The 20,649-nt window shown below is 44.6% G+C and overlaps 1 protein-coding gene across 1 annotated transcript in view; it reads left to right on the top strand.

The window, feature by feature from the left end:
* The first annotated feature begins 41 nt into the window (after positions 1–41).
* Positions 42–20,649, top strand: part of ST13 (ST13 Hsp70 interacting protein) — a 35,062-nt gene continuing 14,454 nt past the window's right edge. Inside the window, exons 1-8 of the mRNA XM_077830500.1 lie at positions 42–238; positions 4,740–4,794; positions 6,186–6,255; positions 6,382–6,452; positions 7,044–7,110; positions 8,495–8,579; positions 13,840–13,950; positions 16,390–16,492. Of these exons, the coding sequence (XP_077686626.1) occupies positions 129–238; positions 4,740–4,794; positions 6,186–6,255; positions 6,382–6,452; positions 7,044–7,110; positions 8,495–8,579; positions 13,840–13,950; positions 16,390–16,492 (672 nt within the window). The 5' untranslated portion in view covers positions 42–128. The remainder of the gene's footprint in view (positions 239–4,739; positions 4,795–6,185; positions 6,256–6,381; positions 6,453–7,043; positions 7,111–8,494; positions 8,580–13,839; positions 13,951–16,389; positions 16,493–20,649) is intronic.

Raw genomic sequence — 20,649 nt, 5'->3', positions numbered from 1 at the left:
GCCGCGGACCCTGGAGGCGGAGCCGCGGGGCGGGACGCAGTAGCAGGGGCCGGGAGGCGGGAGGCGGAGCTGCGCGGGGAGCTGGGGCTGGGCAGTTCCAGCGCGGCGCTGCGTGGGCCCGGCTGGCCATGGATCCGCGGAAGGTGGGCGAGCTGCGGGCCTTCGTGAAGCTCTGCAAGGAGAGCCCGGGCCTGCTGCACAGCGAGGAGCTGCGCTTCCTGCGCGAGTGGGTGGAGAGGTGAGTCGGCGCCGCGTGCCGGGCGGGGCGCCGCGGGGCCAGGGCGCGGCCTTTTCCGCGCTCTAACGGGGCGCGGCGCGTGGCGGGAAGGCGAGCAGCCCTGGCCGTGTCTGGCCCCCCACCCGCGGCGGCAGCAGGAGCAGCCGCCGGTCTCGGGCTCTGCCCACCCCATGGCGTCGCCTGGCGTGCGGCGCGGTGCAGGGGAGGCACCGCTCCCTCCAGCCACGGGGCGCTCGGCTTAGGGTCTAACCCGGGCTGTGGGATGACCCATGCCTTGCCCCGCGTAGCTGCAGCAGTTGTCCGTCTGGCTCAAAAAATCTGCCCACGGTGTAACTGGCTAGTTCAGCGCTACAAGAGTAACTGGCAGCAAGGGGCATCCACCGTATAGCACATGTTAAAACTCCTTCAAACCAGCTGCTACTGCCAGAACTTTACCTGTCCTCCACCGTCCAAACCGGTCCACTTCCTGGTTCAGAAAGCCCAAGTGGTCCGACTTTACAGTCCCAAAAGTGTGTGTGGTGGTTTACAATACAAAGTGCTCCCAGTACCCCTTGCAAGAGGCAGATTTATTCCTTTGCAACCATCAATCTAGGTTCCACATAGTAAGGTACTTGCAGTATGTGTGCACTGTAGATCTGGCTGGAAATAAAATGGATCTGAGACAGGTGCATCTCACAATGAAAATACAAGTGCTGATTGTTTGGAAACAGAAGACAAGAAATATAAGGTCTACCAAAGTCTAGTGACTTTTGCCATACAAAGAAATCTATCTAGGGAACGCACCCATTTGGTTCCAACAGCTAGTTCCCTCTTGATGCTACAGAAGAACTTGGGAAGAAGAAAATAAGTCATTGCTGATATTTTCCTCAGAAAGGGAAGAAAGAATTATTGATTTGAAATCTGTCAGTAAGTAAAAAAGACACAGTTTTAAAAAGCACACTCTTTTCTGATAATATTTTGCCCACTATTTTTACAGGTAACATCTAAGATAACATGTAGAAGACTAAATGAAAAACATTTTTTTAGTATACTACTTACATTTTACAGCATTTCACATATTTTGAGCAAATGAACCAGTCTTTGAAAATGTTTCTAACACATTTCCTTTTTTCATTAAGCATTGTAGTGGCATTAAAATGTTGTAAAAAGCATTAGATGGATGCACGTGGATCTTAATTTCTTGGTGTGGTCCATGTTGGTGCTGTAATTATTCGAGCTATTTAGAAATCAACTAATGGCTTTGTTTCACGGATTGTGCAGAAGAGCAAGCAAGCATCCCTGTGGGCTGTAGGCACATGCAGTGTAGCCTCAACTAGTCATTAGTGTTGCTCACATTTGCTGAACTGTTGGCTGTTAAGGGAGTTATGGTGAAATCTCTCTGGGTTGGCTTAAAGAAATGCTTAGAAGAGAAGTTGAACCTGAAGTCTGAAAGCCGGTTAGAAGGTACTGTTGCCATATGCACTGCATTCCCACCTCAACATAAAATGAGCAAAGTAGTTGCACCCAAGGGTATATGCACAAAGAGGGTGCTGTGTGCTGGCCCACTCTGGCGCTCCACTTGGGCGTTGCCAAGTGGCCACAGTGCTGGTTCCTCTCCGCCCAGCCCAGCCCCTCCCCGCCTGCTCCTCTCAGCTGGTGGGCCAAGGGCTGCCTTCTCCCTGCCCCCTCGCTCCTCTGGCCATGAGCTGAGGGCTTCTGCCAGGGACCAGGGAAGGGGAGCCCTTAGCCGCTGCTGCCCTGCTCCAGCCCCAGCTTCTCCCCCAGAGGCTTGTACCACTTGGTGGGGAGGGGCTCAGCGGCAGGCCCCGGGGGTTTCTGGCTGCTGTGCGCTGCAGACAGCTGGGCTCGCCAAATGGCGCAGTTCCTGCCTCCTCCCTGGGTTCTCAGGCCCCTGCCAGCCCTGGGGCAGCACTGGTGGGAGGGTGCTGTGCATGCAACTCTCCCCGCCCTGTGCGCCTGTCCCATCCTTGCCATTATTCGAATGCGGAGGCTGGGGAGTGTGGGGGTTCCAAATCATGCTGGGCAGGAGGCAGCACCGGCACCCAGTGGACAGATAACCTGACCAGTGGGTGCTGCTTGCTCCAGGTGAGCTCCCTCTGCCTGGGCCCCATGAAGCAACTGGAGTCCCTTCTCTCCAGCACCCTTAAGGGAGACCCAGTGCCCCCTGCCCCATCTTCCCACCAGTTCCCCTGGGGGTGTCTGGATCTCCACCAGTTCTCCCTGCCCCATTCCCCTCCACCAGTGCCCCTGGTCTAGGGAGGGATGTGGGTCGGGTCCTGTTCAGTTTGGTCTGGGGAGGGATTTGGAGGGTCAGCGTGGTCTTTTGGGGGCCCAGCTGACTCTGATCCTTGTCTCTGTGTGCCTCTCGGCCTGCAGGGGTGGGAAAGGACTAGCAAGACTAGTATGAATAATGACACTGTAAATAAAATGTATTTAAGTTTTTCATATTTTTTATTTTTAAAACATTTTAAACAGTTTTTAAATTCACCCCAATTTCATACAAACATTTAATTCAAGCCCTGGTAGTTCATATGAGAAATAGTGTGATATTTCCCTTTTAGTGGGAGCAGCACATGGCTGGTGTTTTGGCCAGCTTTGGCTTTTGTTAGTTGTTTTTACACACACTCCCTCCCTCCCCCGCACGCGCGTGCGCGCACACACACAGTCTCTCCTGACCCAACATACACACCAGGGCTCCCTGCATCCAGGTCACTTTCGCCACGCGGGCTGTGCTGTGAGTATCAGGAGCTGCTTCTCTTGTGCCTTCTCCTGTGCCTTCTCCTTATGTAGCCCAGGCAGGGAAAGTGACCTGGATGCAGGGAGCCCTGGTGTTGCTCCTCGCTCCTCCCCCCTCAGAGCCCTGTAGGGGTGTGTGGGGCAGAGGAGTAGCAGTCCAGGGGGGCAAGCAGCAATGCCAGCTGCTTCATGCATCTAAGTCAGTTTCCCCTTGTGGGTGCAGGAGGGGGATGCAGGAGTTAGGAATGAAGGGGGTTGGGGGAGGGGGGAGAGCAAGCCTTTGGGACGAAGGGAGGGCAGCCTCGGGAGCCTTGTGGGGCCGGGGTAATGGGGGGGCACCACACCCCCAGGGGCACCAAAATACAAGTTCACCCAGGGTGCCATTTTCCCTAAGGGTGGCCCTGAATCATAGACCTCAGGAGGTCATCTAGTCCAACCCCCTGCTCAAAGAAGGACCAATCCCCAATTTTTGCCCCAGATCCCTAAATGGCCCCCTCAGGGATTGAACTCACATCCCTGGGTTTAGCAGGCCAATGCTCAAACCACTGAGCTGTTCCTCCTCCTTGTTGAAGAAGGTGCAATTTGTGTTTCAGGCCCTCACCGGGGGCCCATACCACCAGGCACTAATACCTGTCCCCAGTACTGTATACAGTACTGTTTGTTATATAATGTACTTACGTGCCCTATTACTACTTATTGAGCTAAAGCGGTGTTTCTCAAACTGGGGGTTGCGATCCCAAGGGTGGTCGTGGGGGGGTGTCACAAGCAGGGCCAGCATTAGGGAGTAGGAAGCAGGGCAATTGCCTGGATCCCCATGTCACAGAGGAACTTGCATAGCTAATTTACATGTTTCAACCCTGCTCTCAGCTGAAGCCTGGACCCCTGAGCAGGGCAGAAGCCCTTCACCTTGAGCTTAAGGTAGGGGGTTGCAGTTTTTTCAGGGAGGTGGGGGTCACAATTTTTTTTAAGTCCAAAGGGGTTGCCAGCACAAAAAAGTTGAGAAACACTGAACTAGACCATTCAAACACTGGTTCTCCTTCTCTGTTGCTCATCCAAAGTCTTATGCAGCATGTTTATGCTACGTAAATACTACTAATCTAGTGTTAAAGAAACACTTGAGGACTCTAGCAGATATGTATCCAGTGTTTCATTTGCATTTGATAGTATTTTGTGTATGGCAATATTTCTGTTGTTAGTTTCTTTTATTTGTATGGACATCTCACATACAATTTTTTGTTTGGTTGAGGGTTTTTTTATATAGCAAAGCATGAATGGGTTTAGTGTACCATTTTCAAATGGCTAGTTTTTCATTACCTGGTTCCTTCCATCAGAAGGTCTGTGTTCTTAATGGGTGAAAACTGCTAGCATTTTTTTAAATGCTGCATTATCTAAAGATCAAAAAGGATCTAACAAAATTATATCCAACTTTGTCCAAAACTTATTTATAGGTCAGAGAGCAGCATGATCCACTTCTGCCTTTTTTTAAAAAAAAAGCAGCATTTCTTTTTAAAAATGAGTGTCTTAAATAGAGAGCTTAAAATGCAGGGGTTAACTGAGTCAAAACTAACTATTGCTGCATTAAGCTAGATACAAGGGCTGGTGTGCATCTTCTTTTTGCTGTTTAGTGCCTTCCCTTTGACAGATGTTAAGTGGTGGGTTGGTTCCATTTCAGCTTTTCTTGGGACAGTCCTTTCTCTTTCACTAAAACCCTGCTGAAAAGGCTGCACTTCAATAACTTTTGTTTCCCTCCTTTTTTAAAAAAAAGTATGGGAGGGACGATACCACCTGCTCCGGACGATGCCCCTGCAGAAACAATGAAGGTAAGAGATAAACATAAGGACTCTGTGCCCCTCCCCCACCCCCAAAAAAAAACCTTGCTGTCAGAATTTGCATGAAGAATGGGACAAGTGCGTTTGTTTAAAACTTCCAAAGAAGGTAACTGGAAACATCAAGGAATTTTGTATATTTGGTGCTGGCTTGTGACAATTTCAGAGATTGAAGGGTGCTATTATGTGCCTTTTGTTAAAAGTACCTTCAGACTTGCCACACACCATTCTGTCTAATGTACCTGACCTCTTATTTATTATTTGTATTCCCATAGTACCTAGGTGTTCTAGTCATGGTCCAGGACCCCAGTGTGCCAGCTGCAGTACAAACAAAAAGATGGTCCCTGCCCCAAAGAGCTTACAATCTAAGTATAAGAGAAGAGACCACAGATGAGTACATACAGGAATGTAAGGACACAATGAGACAGTGTTGGTCAGCTTGATAGATAGTGGTATCGGTGCACCAGTGACTTACATATCATCAAGTTTTTGTACGCATCATGGCAAAGGAGAGCTGGCGGATGATGGTGAGGTAGCTTTAGATTTTTATTAGGAGCTTTTCCCAAATATGAGTGGCAGCATGGGAGAAAGCACAAAGGTGCTTGTTGGAAAATGTAACCAGTACACAGTGGAGCCTGGAATCAACATCTGGACAGGGTACAAAAAGATAAGGTGGAGAATGGGCCATGAAGGGCCTTGAAAGTGAAGCCAAGGAACTTATGTTTGATGCATAAGCAGTGGGGGAAGCTCGTGGAGGGATGCTAAAAAAGGTGTTATGGCCTGAGCAACAGACTAAGAAAATGATCTCTGCATCAGCATTCTGAATGGATATGAGTGGAGCATGATTACACTGTCAAAGACATAGAAAAGGATGCTGCAGTAATTGAGACACAAGCTGAGTTTTAGCTGTACGGATGGATAGGAAAAGCTGTTTTAGATAGTATGGAAAGAGGATCTCTGACCACAAATCAGCACGTCTGTGGGCAAGAGAAATCCAGTTTCTGTGGTTCATTCAAACCTTGGTTCTGCTGAGACTGGAAGTAAGGGGCAAATTAGTGTTCATTGCAATGTTGGCTCTAGTGATGTGGATGATACTATGTGGGCCAACTTACTTCAAAGTTATTAAAACATAAACCCTGAAGGAAAGTCTGACAAACAGCAATTTACAGGTCAGAAGTTGGCATTAGTGCAGGAAAGTGAGGAGAAGGGTTTTATGTCATACTTTTAAAACTACAAATAAAACTCCTTAGCCATACATGGGATATCCTTTAGCTGCTGAAGACTTTGTAGTGGAGTTTTCTGATGCCTTGGGATTGTTCTCCTGGAAAAGGAGTACTTGACCATAGATAACATGTACTTACAGATTTCTGTCCTCCATTTATTAGGACAAAACGGAGAAGCAGCCAGAGGAGCCAGTTAAGCCACCAGAGCCTGAGAGTGAAGAGAGTGACGTGGGTGAGGAAGTAACTGTTACTGCAACTATTCATCAATTTGAACATGAATGTATCACTATCGTATTTATAGGTGGAAGAATTTAATTTTCCACATTTAAGGATTTGAACACTACTTTTCTCTCTGCAGAAATTGATAACGAGGGAGTGATTGAACCAGACAAGGATGATCCCCAAGAAATGGGAGATGAAAATGTGGAGGTAAACACAACATCTTCAACTTCCATTGCATTGGAGGAGTTGCTGCTTCTGTATGATTTTTGGTTTTGTGTTTTTTGGGGGGAGGGAGGAGTTGAGTGAAAATCAAACTCATAGGAAACCTACATTAGTTAGACAGCCAGTCATTGCTTTTAATGCCTTCAGTTCTCCCTCTTCCCTTCTCCTGAACAGGAAACTCATCCATTGAAAGTTAAGGTCTCTCCTAATTAAAAGCCTGCTTCCATCAGAGACATTAGCAAAACTCCCATTATCTTTGAGAATCATCGCTGGACGTAAAAATGAGCCACTAAACATTTTTAAAATGTCTGATTTGAAAACTAAATATAGAAATCCCACACTAACAAATGAAAAATAATATTTGAGTGTCCTCCTATTCCGTATGAGCAGTGTTGCTCTCCTCCCTTCCTTTTTGAAATTGAATTAAATATACTTGGGAGTCTCTGCTTGCTTAACTGTGAGTATTTAGCCCAAATTAGGCAGAAGACCCTAGAGTTAGAGAACATTAGTTCCCTTTCCTGACCCCCATCTAAGTTTGCTGCTTTTGGTCTTGACTTTATTTCCTTTGTTTCATAGGTAACTGAAGAGATGATGGACGAGGCCAATGAGAAGAAGATGGAGGGCATTCATGCCCTAGGTGAAGGTGAGGGGTTCTGTACCTTAGCACATACCTTGGAGGGTGTAGCTGTTACGTCTGCTGTTTTCACTTGCTTTCACTGACAAGTCTGGAAAATCTGACTTAAAGCATCCTGGAATCCTTCCAGTCTGCAGGAAGGAGTGGGGCTAGGTAGTGGATTGTTTAAAAGCTTCTGCTGGTGGAATTCATTCCTTGTATTGAGTTCCAGATATAATTTGTTGTCTTAATGAGAGATGCCTAGAAGCATGGTAATACTGAAGTTCAATGGGGAAGCCCTGGTTTGCACACCCTGCTTTTTGGTTGTGGATACCACTCTTCTTGCCTGCCAGAACTTCGTTTTACACTCTCCACTCCCTCATTGGTATCCTGGCACAACACAACTTCATTTTGTATATAAGATTCTGTATAAATTGTATTCTGAAACACCTTAGTTAAATAAACAAATGAAGGATTAGCCCAGGAAAAGAAGAGAAGGTGGGGTGGGTGGGGGGGAAACCAGCAGAGAACAAAGCTCTTAAATCCACACTGGTAAAATTGCTACTGGTCAAACTGATGAAGAGTACTCTATTTCTGCAGCCTGGTTGTGTTCTGTTGGGGATCCTGATGTGGTTCTATGGAATGTCCATTTTAAAAAACATGTGTCCATCTTGCCCAAGTCTGTTTTAACAGCAGCATGTGTTGTGTCCTTGGCAGTCCATATGCTTTAGCTCTGAATCTTGATGTCTTCATGATTTCCTTGCTCTGCTGCCTTCCACTGTTTTGGAATGTTTTTGTTGCTAATCTCAAAGTTGCCTTACATGCAAATAGTCTTATTTAAAGGGATCCTTTGAATTTAAGAGTATTTTAGGAGGTATTTCTTTCTTACTAAAAACACATTAAATTTAAAATTCTCCATTTTAATAGTGGTTAAAAGTAAATTTGGGCTGTCTTTCTAGGGATTATTAATTTTTGTCCAAAACATCTGATGTTAGATTTTCTGTAGGGAATTGTTAAATGGATATATTTAACCTTTTATTTTAAAATTGACTAAATTTCAAGTTGGTTTTGTGTACTACATCCATCCATGAGTTCCCATGCTTGTTTTTGTTTTACCATTGCACTTCCAATTTTTAAGTGTTTTTCTTTCCCCTGTTGCTGTGTGGAAGACCCACATAAATAAAAGGGGAAACTGAATAAATGACTAGTCAAAGTCAGATGTGCAAAGTACATTGAGATAATCTCTTTCATTGTAATTTTGGGTTGTGTTGGTTTTCAGCAATACCAGTAAACTTTAAGACAAATGTGACTTTCTTCTTATGTTGATGGTACACAACACCCAGTAGATGACGGAAATCTGGTTTTTTTATCTCACTGTGGGGTTATTGAAGCTTTACTGGTACTTGCCTTTCAGGTGAACTTCAGAAAGCCATTGACTTGTTCACTGAAGCAATCAAGTTGAATCCTCATTTAGCCATCTTGTATGCTAAGCGAGCCAGGTGAGTGCTATATAGACCAGGGATTTGTTTTCCTCTACATAACCTGGTCTTTTTAAAGGGGCCATGATGGACTGGAAAGCTGAGATTCCAGCTTGTTTATAATTTGAGGGGAGGCTTAAGGAGGAAAGGACATTATGAATCTGTGTAAAGATTGCGGGGGGGAGCAAAATAGCTTTTAGTTTCACATCATTCGTGGGAGTTATTGGACTGCAAGCCAGATGTGATAGACTGTCTCCTATTACATTGTTCAGTCACTATTTTTTCCATTCCTCACGTGGTTGGAAGGTTATGGATGAATCATAAGAGGAAATGCATTATTTGTAGTTGCAAGAGCAGCCATATGAAGGGTTTCTGGAATAGCTGAAATGGCTTGTCTGCTCTGTGAAACATGATAATATATGCCTTCTTTGGGACTTCCAGTTTGAAAGATGCAGGATAACAAACTCTTATAAGTAACTCATCACGGACTGTGAAATCTGGTCTTTTGTGTGCTTTTAGGCTATACTATACAGATTTACAGGGGAGACCAACGTTTCTCAAATTGGGGGTCCTGGCACAAAAGAGTTGCTGGGGATCACAAGATTATTTTAGGGGGGTTGCTGTATTGCCACTTAGTTCTGTGCTGCCTTCAGAGCTGGGCTGCTGGAGTGTTACAGTTATTGGCCAGATACCCAGCCCTGAAGGCAGCACCCTGCCAGCGGCAGCACAGAAATAAGGGTAGCAACACCATACCATTCCACCCTTCCTTCTGCGCTGCTGTCTTCAGAGCTGGGTGGCTGGAGGGTGACGGCTGCTGATGAAGGGGCCAGTTCTGCAGGCAACAGCAAAGAAGTAAAGGTGGCATTACTATACCATGCCATCCTTACTTCTGTGCTGCTGCTGGCAATGGCTCTGCCTTCAGAGCTGGGCTCCCTGACAGCAGCCACCACTCTCCAGCTGCCCAGCTCTGAAAGCAGCACTGCCACCAGCAGCAGCGTAGAAATAAGTACGGGTGGCAGTAATTCAACCCCCCCCTTCCCAATAACCTTGTGACCCCTTCTATTCCCGCCCCCCTCCTTTTTGGGTCATGATCCCTACAATTTCAACACCCTGAAATTTCAGATTTAAATAGCTGAAATCATGAAATTTACTGTTTTTAAAATCCTATGACTGTGAAATTGACAAGTGGACTGTGAATTTGGTAGGGCCTTACTTCTAAGGAAAATCTAAAGATTCTTGTGTTTATAGTTAACGAGAAGACCATCTGCAATTAACTTTGTTTAGATTTTTTTTTCTCGCTTAGATATGAAAATTACTTCCTGGGTCATCCGGTCCAGCTAACAGTCACTTTCTGTTCTGACCAGTTGAGCATTGTTCTGTGTGCATGTGTACAGCTGTATGTGTGGCCCATCATTGTGAAATCATTGAGATTGCTATAGAAAACTAAATAAATTAGATGTTAAATAACTTAACAGTATATACTCTCCATTTATCCATCAATAAGCATGTCTTGCCATTATAATATGTTATAGACCACACAACACACAACCCTGGTGGTTTTGTCTGTTATGGTGGATGTATCAACCCTAACTACTCAATGAAGTTCTTGTATATTTTTTTAATGTTGTAGGTGGGGTTCTACAAAGTGTGGGGCGGACTTGTGGTGGGTAGTAGATGAAGAATACTGTCTGTCAAAAGCTGTGTATTAACCATTGTGTCAGAAGTTGCATGTGAACTCTTCTGCTGTAAGGTAAAACCTGACAGAAAAATGTACCTCCTGACCGAAGGTTTTACATCGACGTAGCCTTATTGATCAGGCTTCTGTGCACCCAGTCTCCTCTACCTCAGAAAATCACTTTTGTACACCTCTGTATCAATCAAGTCTGTGTGTGTGTAGCCCACAAACTTCGTTATAACATGAGTAGCTGCTAAAGATGACCCCAGATACAGCATTTGGGGTTTTTTAAAGCTACTAGCTGCATTAAATATCCTCAGGATCCACCTCTATCAAGCTTTGTCTGGATTGGTCAACAATGAAAAGTAAGAAACAAGGAAAAATTTCGACCAGTGCCCAGATTCATATTGTAAATTTATGGAGAGAAATGAGACAAAGACTGCACAGAAAATATAAAACTGTATGAAACTTAACATCACTTGGTTGCCTACTTCTGGAGAAATAAACGGATTTATACCCTGTTTTAGAATACAGTCATTAACTCTGGAGTGGTTACCAGGTATGTCCATAATTCATTGCTTGAGACTAGATCTTGATCGTGCACATGCAACTCCCCTTTTCTATCTGGCTTGCACTGTATTTCCAGCCTAGCTTATGAAAATGTGGGACTCTTACAGTATCACACAGAATTGTATAGCTTCAAACACACTCTTAATTCTTCAACATTTTTAAAAATCTTCCTGCAACACTTTTGATAAAATGGTGTGAGAGGTGGAAATTTTAAGTGGCTCATAACTACTGTGACAAAGTTCCTCCTCTGCCTTGGTGGGTTCTGCGCTTTCTGGCGGATTTGTTCACCTCAGACGTTTACAGCAGTCCTCAGTTTGGCTCCTTTGTTAGTGGCACAAACCTGCTGTTCACTTGGCTAACCTCATCACTGGCCAGCATGGGGAAAAGTAGAACACTCCCCCACAGTCTCTGCTGCCCCACCTAATGGGTTGGGGAACAGGCCAGAGACCTTCCCTGCAGTCCAGATCAACTCCTCTTATATCAAATAGGGGAATGGGGGGAACCCAGGCCCACCCTCTACTCCGGGTTCTAGCCCAGGGCCCTGTGGATTGCAGCTGTCTATAGTGTCTCCTGTAACAGCTGCATGACAGCTACAACTCCCTGGGCTACTTCCCTATGGCCTCCTCCCAACACCATCTTTGTCCTAACCACCAGACCTTCCTTGTGATGTCCGATAGCACTTGTACTTCTCAGTCCTCCAGCAGTATGCCTACTCACTCTCAGCGTCTTGCTCCCAGCTCCTTGCACGTGCCTCACCAACTGAAGTGAGGTCCTTTTTAAAACCAGGTGCCCTGATTAGCCTGCCTTAATTGGTTCCATCAACTTCCTGATTGTTCTGGAACAGCCATTATCTTACTCAGGGGAAAGGGACCTGCTTAATCTGGGGCTAATATATATATCTACCTTCTCCTACTTTCTTGTAGCATTCTTGCCTAACCCTGTCACACCACATAACTTATTTCCTTGCTAATTAATCACTAATTAATTTGATAACCACGCATTTTATAAAGTTTAAGTTTTGTTATTTACATGGTGTAGCAGTAGACTATCAGGAGTTGGTGAATTTCTTGATGGTATATTATGAGGAGGGATAGGAGCTGGCTGCAGTATAAAGGTTAAAGCTTTATATGATGCATGGACTACAGGGAGAAGCTGCTGCTTTTGAAAATGACTTTTCTGTTAACAGCCGCAGTTGAGAACTTCTTACTTTTCACGGTTGGCTCTCCCCATTTCTGCACTAGTTCTTGACAGCCTCCTTATGACACTAAGAAAGGATTTTGTAGCCATTGGCATGTTCTTGATTCTGCCTTCCCCAAGGTCATTTTTAGTCCAAGGTACCTTCCAGTCATAGTCCGTATGCAGCAGTGTCCAGGACAAAATTGCAACTATTGAAACAGAAAAAATTGTGAAATAAAACGTGCTCTCTTAGATGAATATTACAAAAAGCTTTGCTAAGCAGTCCCAAAGCTAAAGTTTATAGAATACCAAAATGTTACCTATGGGGTATAGCTGAAAATATCCTATGTACTTATAACCTAAAGCAGGGGCAGGCAAACTTTTTGGCCTGAGGGCCACATTGGGTTTCTGAAATTGTATGGAGGGCTGGTTTGGGGAGGCAACAGCCAGGAGTGGCCCAGCCCCCCGGGACTCCTGCCCCATCCAACCACCCCTTCTCCCTGTCCCCTCCCGGGAACCCTGCCTCCATTCAACCCCCTTATTCCACACCGTCTGACCACCCTGCCCCTATCCACACCCTCGTACCCTGACCACCACCCTGAATTCCCCTGCCCTCTATCCAACCCCCCTGCTCCCTGTCCCCTTACTGCACTGCCTGGAGCACTGGTGGCTGGCGGCTCTACAGCTGCGCCGTGCAGAGCACCAGGACAGGCAGCCATGCCATCACATAGCCAGAGCCCTGCCGCCCACTGAGCTGAGGCTGCAGGGGAGGAGCTGGGGGCTAGCCTCCTGGGCCAGGAGCTCAGGAGCCGGGCAGGAGGGGCCTGTGGGCTGTAGTTTGCCCACCTCTGGCCTAAAGGTTTCTGTCCCAGTTTTCCATGTTGGAGACCCAAAATGTTACATGGTCTTCAAGGTTTCTATTTGGTCCCATCGTATGTCCATTTAGCCAAAAACATCTTTTCGCATACAGTACTGGTCATAAGGCCCTTCATTTGTCCACAGCCATCTAGTTATAACTGATGCGACAAGCTATAAATTATTATCATGTTCTGAAACTAGACCATAATACTAAAACCAATTTGAAAGCCTTAATTTCTTGTACCCAACCTGGATTAGGCCTTTATTCCTTAAATACCCGCTGTTTCCGTCGCTAATGGTTTTCTGCCTCTTTGGGATAGGCCTGCCAAAAGCTTTTTTGGTCTGGTTCCTTTCAGAAGAAAAATTAGAGTGAACAAAATCCAGATTGGTTTTTGAATACTGAAATTACTCTCTGAATAAAAACCACATAGAAAACAGCAGTAGTTTAAGGACACTGACTTACCATAAGTCATTCATCCAAGCACAACTTTCTGTCCAGTCTGGGTCATTGGGCAGTGCTCCATGTAGTCTACCCTCAAACCCAGCATCCCTGTTAACCTCTCAGTTCACTGTTTTATGAACTGGCCCTTCGCACCATCTCTGTCTGGTTCCTACCACCAATTGACAAATTTCTTCCCTTGCTGATCCCAACTTTACAGTGCATCTGAGTTGTGTGTTTAGGACTAGGAAACCTTTTTAACATAGGACATAGAACTTTAACTCTCTGCATCCTTGTATTTCCTTGTCTTCCTTCCACCCTCAAGTGGTTCTTGCTGATCAGGACTGAGGCACACTGATGAAAGCTTGCACTATCCTTTCTCATGATTCACGTGTCCAGGAGCTACATGGCAAACTTCAGTAACCAAGACAGAATTCTCACCAGTGCAAAATCTTTTGTCTTTAGAATTCTTTAAATACATTCCATTTAGTTTTCTTGCCTGTGAGTGTTGGCAATGGAAAATGTTTTTAAATATGTACAATAAATCTTGTCCTTTTTGTCAGTGTCTTTGTGAAACTACAGAAGCCAAATGCTGCCATTAGAGACTGTGACAGAGCCATTCAAATAAACCCAGATTCAGCACAGACCTACAAGTGGCGAGGGAAAGCTCACAGGTAAAGAATTGCAGCCATGTTTCACCTCTCCCTTCGCTCATTAGCGAGGGAGGCAATTTTTGTTTTTTCTAATCTCATCCATTACAGATTGTGAATTGTTTATCTATCTGATGTTTTGTGGGGAGGAAGGAGATGATTTAATGGGAATGTAAATGTTTCTGGTGCTAAATGTCCTTTTATTAGCCATCACCAAAATCTTCTGTTTGGTCATTGAACATTCTTAACTGTAGGGATATGATTTTTATCTGTGTGATTTGGAATCATGAACTGGTATAACTTGAATTTTGCTAGTCTTTCATGCCAAAGAATCCTAACACACTTTTTATACTAGTAAAAGTAAATTTGTTTAGGACTAGTAATGAAGGCTCCTCTCTAAAATGTCCAAAAACCTGTAATGAAATACTATAATTTTTGTAAATTAATTTACTTTTTGTAATATAAGTATTAAATGTAATAAGGAATTAACAATTAAATGGGTAGGTGTTATGACAACCTTTTTAAAAAACAGGATAAAGAATGAGTTTTGCTATTCAAGTAGTGAAAATTGGCCATTTTAAGCAAAGTTTAGTAAATTCTGTAATTACTTTCTATGGTGTTGTCTTGGTTAACTGTCTTATTCTCTCTGCATCCACACATCTCAAGAATGATGATCTTCTAAAGTTCTTAAACTTGTTTTGGAGGTGTATAACAGTTAAGGCGGAACAAACTAAACTGTTACTAAAAGAGCTACTTAAACAACAGTGAAGCACAAGTTTTGCTGCTTGCTTTTGGGCAAGCTTATCGGTTCTACATACATCTCTTAACAGGGTCCATCGTGGATGGTATCTGCTTAAGATAGCAGACCATCACTAGGCTAACAATCCTATTTGCAGAACTGGTAATGAAACATTAGCAAAGTTTTCTAAAGGACTTTGAAAATGTCTAATATGTATTCTCATTTAATGAATATTCAGGAACTCTGCTCTTTGGAAAGTGTATTATAGACTCTTTAAGGATTTCTGGTCATCAGGACCAGAGTTTTTCATCATCCTAAAAATTGCACCTTTAGCAACGTCATGATTCCAGTGTTCCCTTGAATCATGTTGGGGCACTGGTTCAGTACCAAGAGCATCATGCTAAATTATGAGATCTGGTCAGATCACAATCTGCAATGTTTTAACTTAAGAACTACTTACAAGACCATGGAGGCTCTCCCCTTAACATATCAGAATATTAAAACTTTCCTTGATGTGGTTGACTCTAATACACCCTGAAGTAGTGTTAGAGGGCCTGATAGAGTGGGGGAATTTCCATGCTTTGATTCGGTTCCTGGCTGTGCCACTAGCCTGCTGGTTAAGTTATTGCACCTCAGTTCCATTTTCACAATCCATAAAATGGGGATATTTGCCATCTTTGTGTAGCACGTTAAGATCTATAGGCAAAAAGTGCTGTGTAAGAGTCGGGTGGTGTTATCCTTAATATAATTGGCCAAGCAAAACGAGGCTCAAGGCTCTGAACTCAAACTAATGGCACTTCTCTGTCCTCTTTCTGTCAGTATGTAATGTGATAACTTTTGAAAACTGCATCTGAACAATTCCAAAATTGTAGGAAATTCTCTGTGTATCAATGCGCAGAACCGTATTGATTTTTGGGAAAATTTGAAAAAGCCTAACTTCTACTAAAATAACCATTTGGTTACTCATGATATAGTGGTGAGGCACTGACCTTAGGGTTAGAAAATAGTGGTTAGGGTGCTAGGGAGCTGCTTCTGCCTGCACCACCAAATGGACACTATGTGGGCCTGAATTTAGTGGAAATCAGGTTGCTGAAAGCCCCTCAAGCTAGGCCCGTTCGGCTCCCTCCCTGCTTTGATCAGAACCATATTGATTTTGGTGAAAACTAGAAAAGCAAGCTTTTCTGGATTTCTGACTTTCACCAAAATCAACAAGGTGTTCTGACCAGAGTGGGCGGACAAGGGCCTAGCCGGGTGTACAGCTCAGCCTATGGAAGCAACACACTCTTTGACAATAGATACTATTATTTACTTAAAAATTTTAATTGACTATACAATACCTTGCCACTTTGGGTAGAGAGTACCTTGTTTTTCACAACAGCAACCTCTTTTCTGCTGCTCAGAGGAATGGCACTAATTGGCTTCACAGCACCCATTTGGCTTCTCTTGAAGCAAAAGTGGCAGTTGTGTTGTAGGAGTATAAAGCAGCAGGGAAGTATCCCCTAAGTGTTTGTTTCATGCTCCTGGGGCTCTTTTTCCATGACCTACAGTAATTATCACCAAGTCTTGACTTTTCTGTGACCATTCAGGTGTGCATTTGTGTGTCCACTTATACAAGGTTCATGTGGATCCATGTAAAGGGACATTGACTACCACCTTGTCTGTTGCGAATTGAAGGATGAGAAGAGCGAGCACTACTAACCCCATATTGGTGTCTTCAATTCCAGACTCCTCGGTCACTGGGAGGAGGCGGCACATGACCTTGCGTTGGCATGTAAACTGGATTATGATGATGAGGCTAGTGCCATGCTGAAGGAGGTGCAGCCAAGAGTAAGTGAGGGTGGGATAATGGAATTAATTGGCTTCTTCATGGTGGCTTCTGCCTACTCTTGCTTGTTAGACTTCTGGAAGCTTCTGAAGGTTGCAGACATTTTCCTTTGGGGCTACATAAGTGCTCTTGCAGTATCAAACATTCAGAGATGAGGTTCTAAAACAACTCTGTGGTTTAAACTGCCTTGATTTTTCTTTCCATTTCCAGTTGTGGGTAACTGGATCTTTGAGTGTGGTGCTTCTGCATATTCATAATTACCTGTCACTTTCCCTCTTGTTCTTTGGAGTTATCTGAGTTTAGCAGAAAGAGCTGAGACAGTTGGAGTCCTGCATCCCTTTGTAACCCCAGCTCTGAGTATTCAGAATCAAGGAGGACACTCAGATAGCTGCACTGGATCCTGCTTTCCAGAAAGTTCCTAAGGCTCAGAGACACCATGGACTCCTCTCACTAGTGTGAATATTCAGCAGCAATGTTCTCTCAGCCCGTGATTTCTATAGTAAATTTCTTCCACTACTCTACCACTGGGGGGCAGCATATGTTTTCCTTAAAAGCAGATATCATTCTCCTTTATGAATTTGCCTCTGCAGAATACTGCTGCAGACATCTCATGCTGAGTCATGTGATCAGTGAGCCATTTCTGAGCAGTAGTTAACAGTTGGAAGGTGTGTAATATTTCTCCAAGTTAGACATTGCATAAATTGATGGTATAAATATCTTGTCTAATGGTTCCTCTGTTTCTTTTCATTCACGTGTTAGGTTGGTTCTGTGACCACTCTATCCCTTTCTCCTTTGTTATTTTTACATAGTGGTAAATAGTTCATGTGCTGTTTTAATAGGTATGGACCAGGATCAAGTGTTACATTTTAGTTGCCGTGGGTCTTGCTTAAGGTCATGGAGCCACTTAGGAAGCCTGTAGGGTAGGTTCCTCTGACTCGGCACACACTGTTTCTTGCTTCAGATAGACGTGAAATGTCTCAGAGAGGGACACTGCCAAATGCTGGAATATCTACAAGGCTTTATCCAAAAAGTTCCTGAAATCTCTGCTTCAGAATCTGCGTATGCAAGAGGATCAGTGGGTCCTAGATCCCATAAACGGGTATTCCTTCCAGTTATAAGCCATACCATATCTCAACTCCATTTATTTTTTTCAAGCATTCTTCTCAGAAACTGCTGCAAAAGGAGGTCTTGGCAACCATACTGGGAAAGGCTCTGTTCTAGACCTCTGCAAATTGAAGAAATTACCTAAGGAAAACAAAATTCTACCTATCTCTTCTGGGGAGTATAATCCTCTCAATCTTCAAGACTGGTATGAAACCCTACCTCTGAAGACTTCTCCTTCCACACCTTGATAAGGCAAAAGCACAGGAAGTATCTTCGGCAACAACTAATATAAGGTTCTTCTCTTTGGACTGGCAGCACCCCTAAAGGTATTCACCAAATGCTTGGCAGTGTTTACAGTTAATCTGTATGGGGGGCCTTAGGTATATCCATACCTGGATGACTGTCTGCTAAAAGATCAGTCTTTCCTGCAAGGCAAGAGTTACCGTGCTGTGCCTTGCTGCTTCTTCATATCTATACAGTAAACTGAATATATCTTGGCTACAGCTCAAGGGCTAGTCTTCCTGCAGAATCTGAGGGGACCTTCTGTGAGCTCTAGCTTGACTGCCTAGGGAAACGGTCCAAGAATTCATCCAGAGAATGGAGGTAGCAAAGTCTAGATTAGAAGGCCCAGTGAAATTATCTGAGTGAGCCTGATGTCTACTGCCCTTTTGTCTCCAACTTTGCAAGGCTTCAGGTGTACAACCCTTGCAAGGGTGGCTGAATCTGGTGTAAAAACCAAACAATCACAGTTGGACGTGAGTGTTTCCACTTCAGAAAGTCCAGTACTCACTCTTTGGCAGTATTTACCCACAGCAATCTTCAAGGTTTTAATTGGATGATTAATCAGATAATAGTCTTGGTTGACTCGTCTCAGTAGAGATCTTAAAAGCACTCTTCAAACTTAATCATGGTGTGTGGAAGCCTCAGGAATGAAACTTCACATCCTCTTCCTTGAATTAGGAGCCATCAGACTCTATCATAAATCTATCCTTCCACAGATTGAAGGGTAATTAATGTAGATTCCTACAGATAACATGGTTATGATTGAGGCTTTGATTGAATCACAGATATTTTTAATACAAGTCATGGATAGGTCATGGACAATAAACAAAAAATCACGGCCTGTGACCTGTCCATGACTTGTACTATAAATACTCCTGACTAAATCTTGGGGGGCTTTGGGGTGCTGCTGCTGCTTGGGAAGGAGGGGCAGGGTCCTGCCACTGCTACTCCATGAGTGAGGATGTCAGCAGCCCAGGGTCCTGCTGCTGCTGGTCCAGGCAGAACCCAGGACTGCTGTTGCTCTGGCGGCCCCTGGGACCAGATGCCTGGGGCCACCCCAGCTGCTTGGGCAACCCTAGGGTCAGCCACACTGGCCACTGCAGAAGTACCAGAAGGTCACAGAATCTGTGACCTCTGTGAAAGACTTGCAGCCTTAGTTATGATATATTACTTTGAGAAAGTGGAAGTCATTGCCTCCATCAGGAGGCAGCCTTTCTGTAGGAATTGAGCATCCAAAATGAAGAGAACCTGTCTGCTCTATCCTATTAGGTTATAGGCTACATTTTTAAGCGTACATCTGATGCTGATCATTACCAGTGGCGACTCAAAGTCTTGGTGGCTCATCTTGTTATCTGCCTTGTGGACTCATCCAGATATGGATTTCTTTGCTACAAATCAGTACAATAAGTGTCTGAAGTTTTGCTTGAGCAGGCAAGGAGCCACAGTGCTTAATGAATGTCTTTCTTTTACACTGGGAGTTAAGGGAAAGCTGCTTTGTGTCTTCTCTCATTTACCATATTGAGAGAAAGTAGTCTTAATCATGTCATTCAGGACATGGCAAACCTATTTCTCAGAGCTTCCAGCCTGTCCATTCATTCTTCTCATGAGTCAAGTGTTCCTTCACCCAGCAGAGAAACAGGGTTATGCTTCTGGATCTCAGATTCCTTTACTCAGCAGCATGGCTGGTCATCTGCTTACTACGTCTCTGTGAAAGAGACCACAACATCTGTCAATCCTGAGACTTCAAAACATTTTACAAATGTGTACGTTTTCATCTAAAAGCCTATTGATTTTTTTAGACTGTATTTGCTAGATTCATGAAAAGGCCCTTTTGAGCCATGGATTCTTCAATTCAGTAATACTTCTGGCTGAAGGTGCAAGATTTAGGCTCTAAGGGTATGTCTACGCTACGAAATTAGGTAGGTTTTTTTTTTTAGGAAGCGATTTTATACAGTCGATTGTGTGTCCCTACTAAGCACATTAAGTCTGCGGAGTACGGCCACAGTACTATGGGTAGGTATCCCACAGTTCCCACAGTCTCTTCTGCCCATTGGAATTCTGGGTTAAGCTTCCAATGCCTGATGAGGCAAAAACATTGTTGCGGGTGGTTTTGGGTACATGTCGTCAGTCGTCCCTCCCTCCGTGAAAGCAATGGCAGACAATCGTTTCGCGCCTTTTTTCCGTGTGGACGCCATACTGCTTTCAGCAGATGGTGCAGTAGGACTGCTAACCGTTGTCATTGAACCACTGCTTCCGCTGCAACTCTGCTCTCCTGCTCGTCTTGATAGCAAATTTCTCCATGTCTGTCATAGGCTCCCGGGTACGTGTGTTCTTGGGAAACATGCGCGGTGCTAACCGTCGTCATCCACCACTTCTGCTGCAACTCTGCTGTACTGCTATTGTCTCAGTAGCAAATTTCTCCATGTTTGGCTGTCATGGGCTCCCGCTTCTGCTGCAACTCTGCTTTCCTGCAGACGTCATACCACGGCAAGCATGGAGCCCGCTCAGATCATCGCAGCAGTTATGAGCATTGTAAACACCTCGCGCATTATCCTGTAGTATGATCAGGGTCAGAACCGGAACCTGCAAAAGCAGGCGAGGAGGCGACGACAGTGCAGTGACAAGAGTGATGAGGACATAGACACAGGCCTCTCTCAAAGTACAGGCACTGGCAATTTGGACATCCTGGTGGCAATGGGGCAGGCTCATGCCATGGAATGCCAATTCTGGGCCCGGGAAACAAGCACAGACTGGTGGGACTGCATAGTATTGC

This window comes from Eretmochelys imbricata, chromosome 1 (assembly GCF_965152235.1).
Source record: "Eretmochelys imbricata isolate rEreImb1 chromosome 1, rEreImb1.hap1, whole genome shotgun sequence".
Lineage (NCBI taxonomy): Eukaryota > Metazoa > Chordata > Testudines > Cheloniidae > Eretmochelys > Eretmochelys imbricata.
The sequence above is the reverse complement of the archived record's forward strand: the minus strand, read 5'-3'. Positions and strand labels throughout refer to the sequence as shown.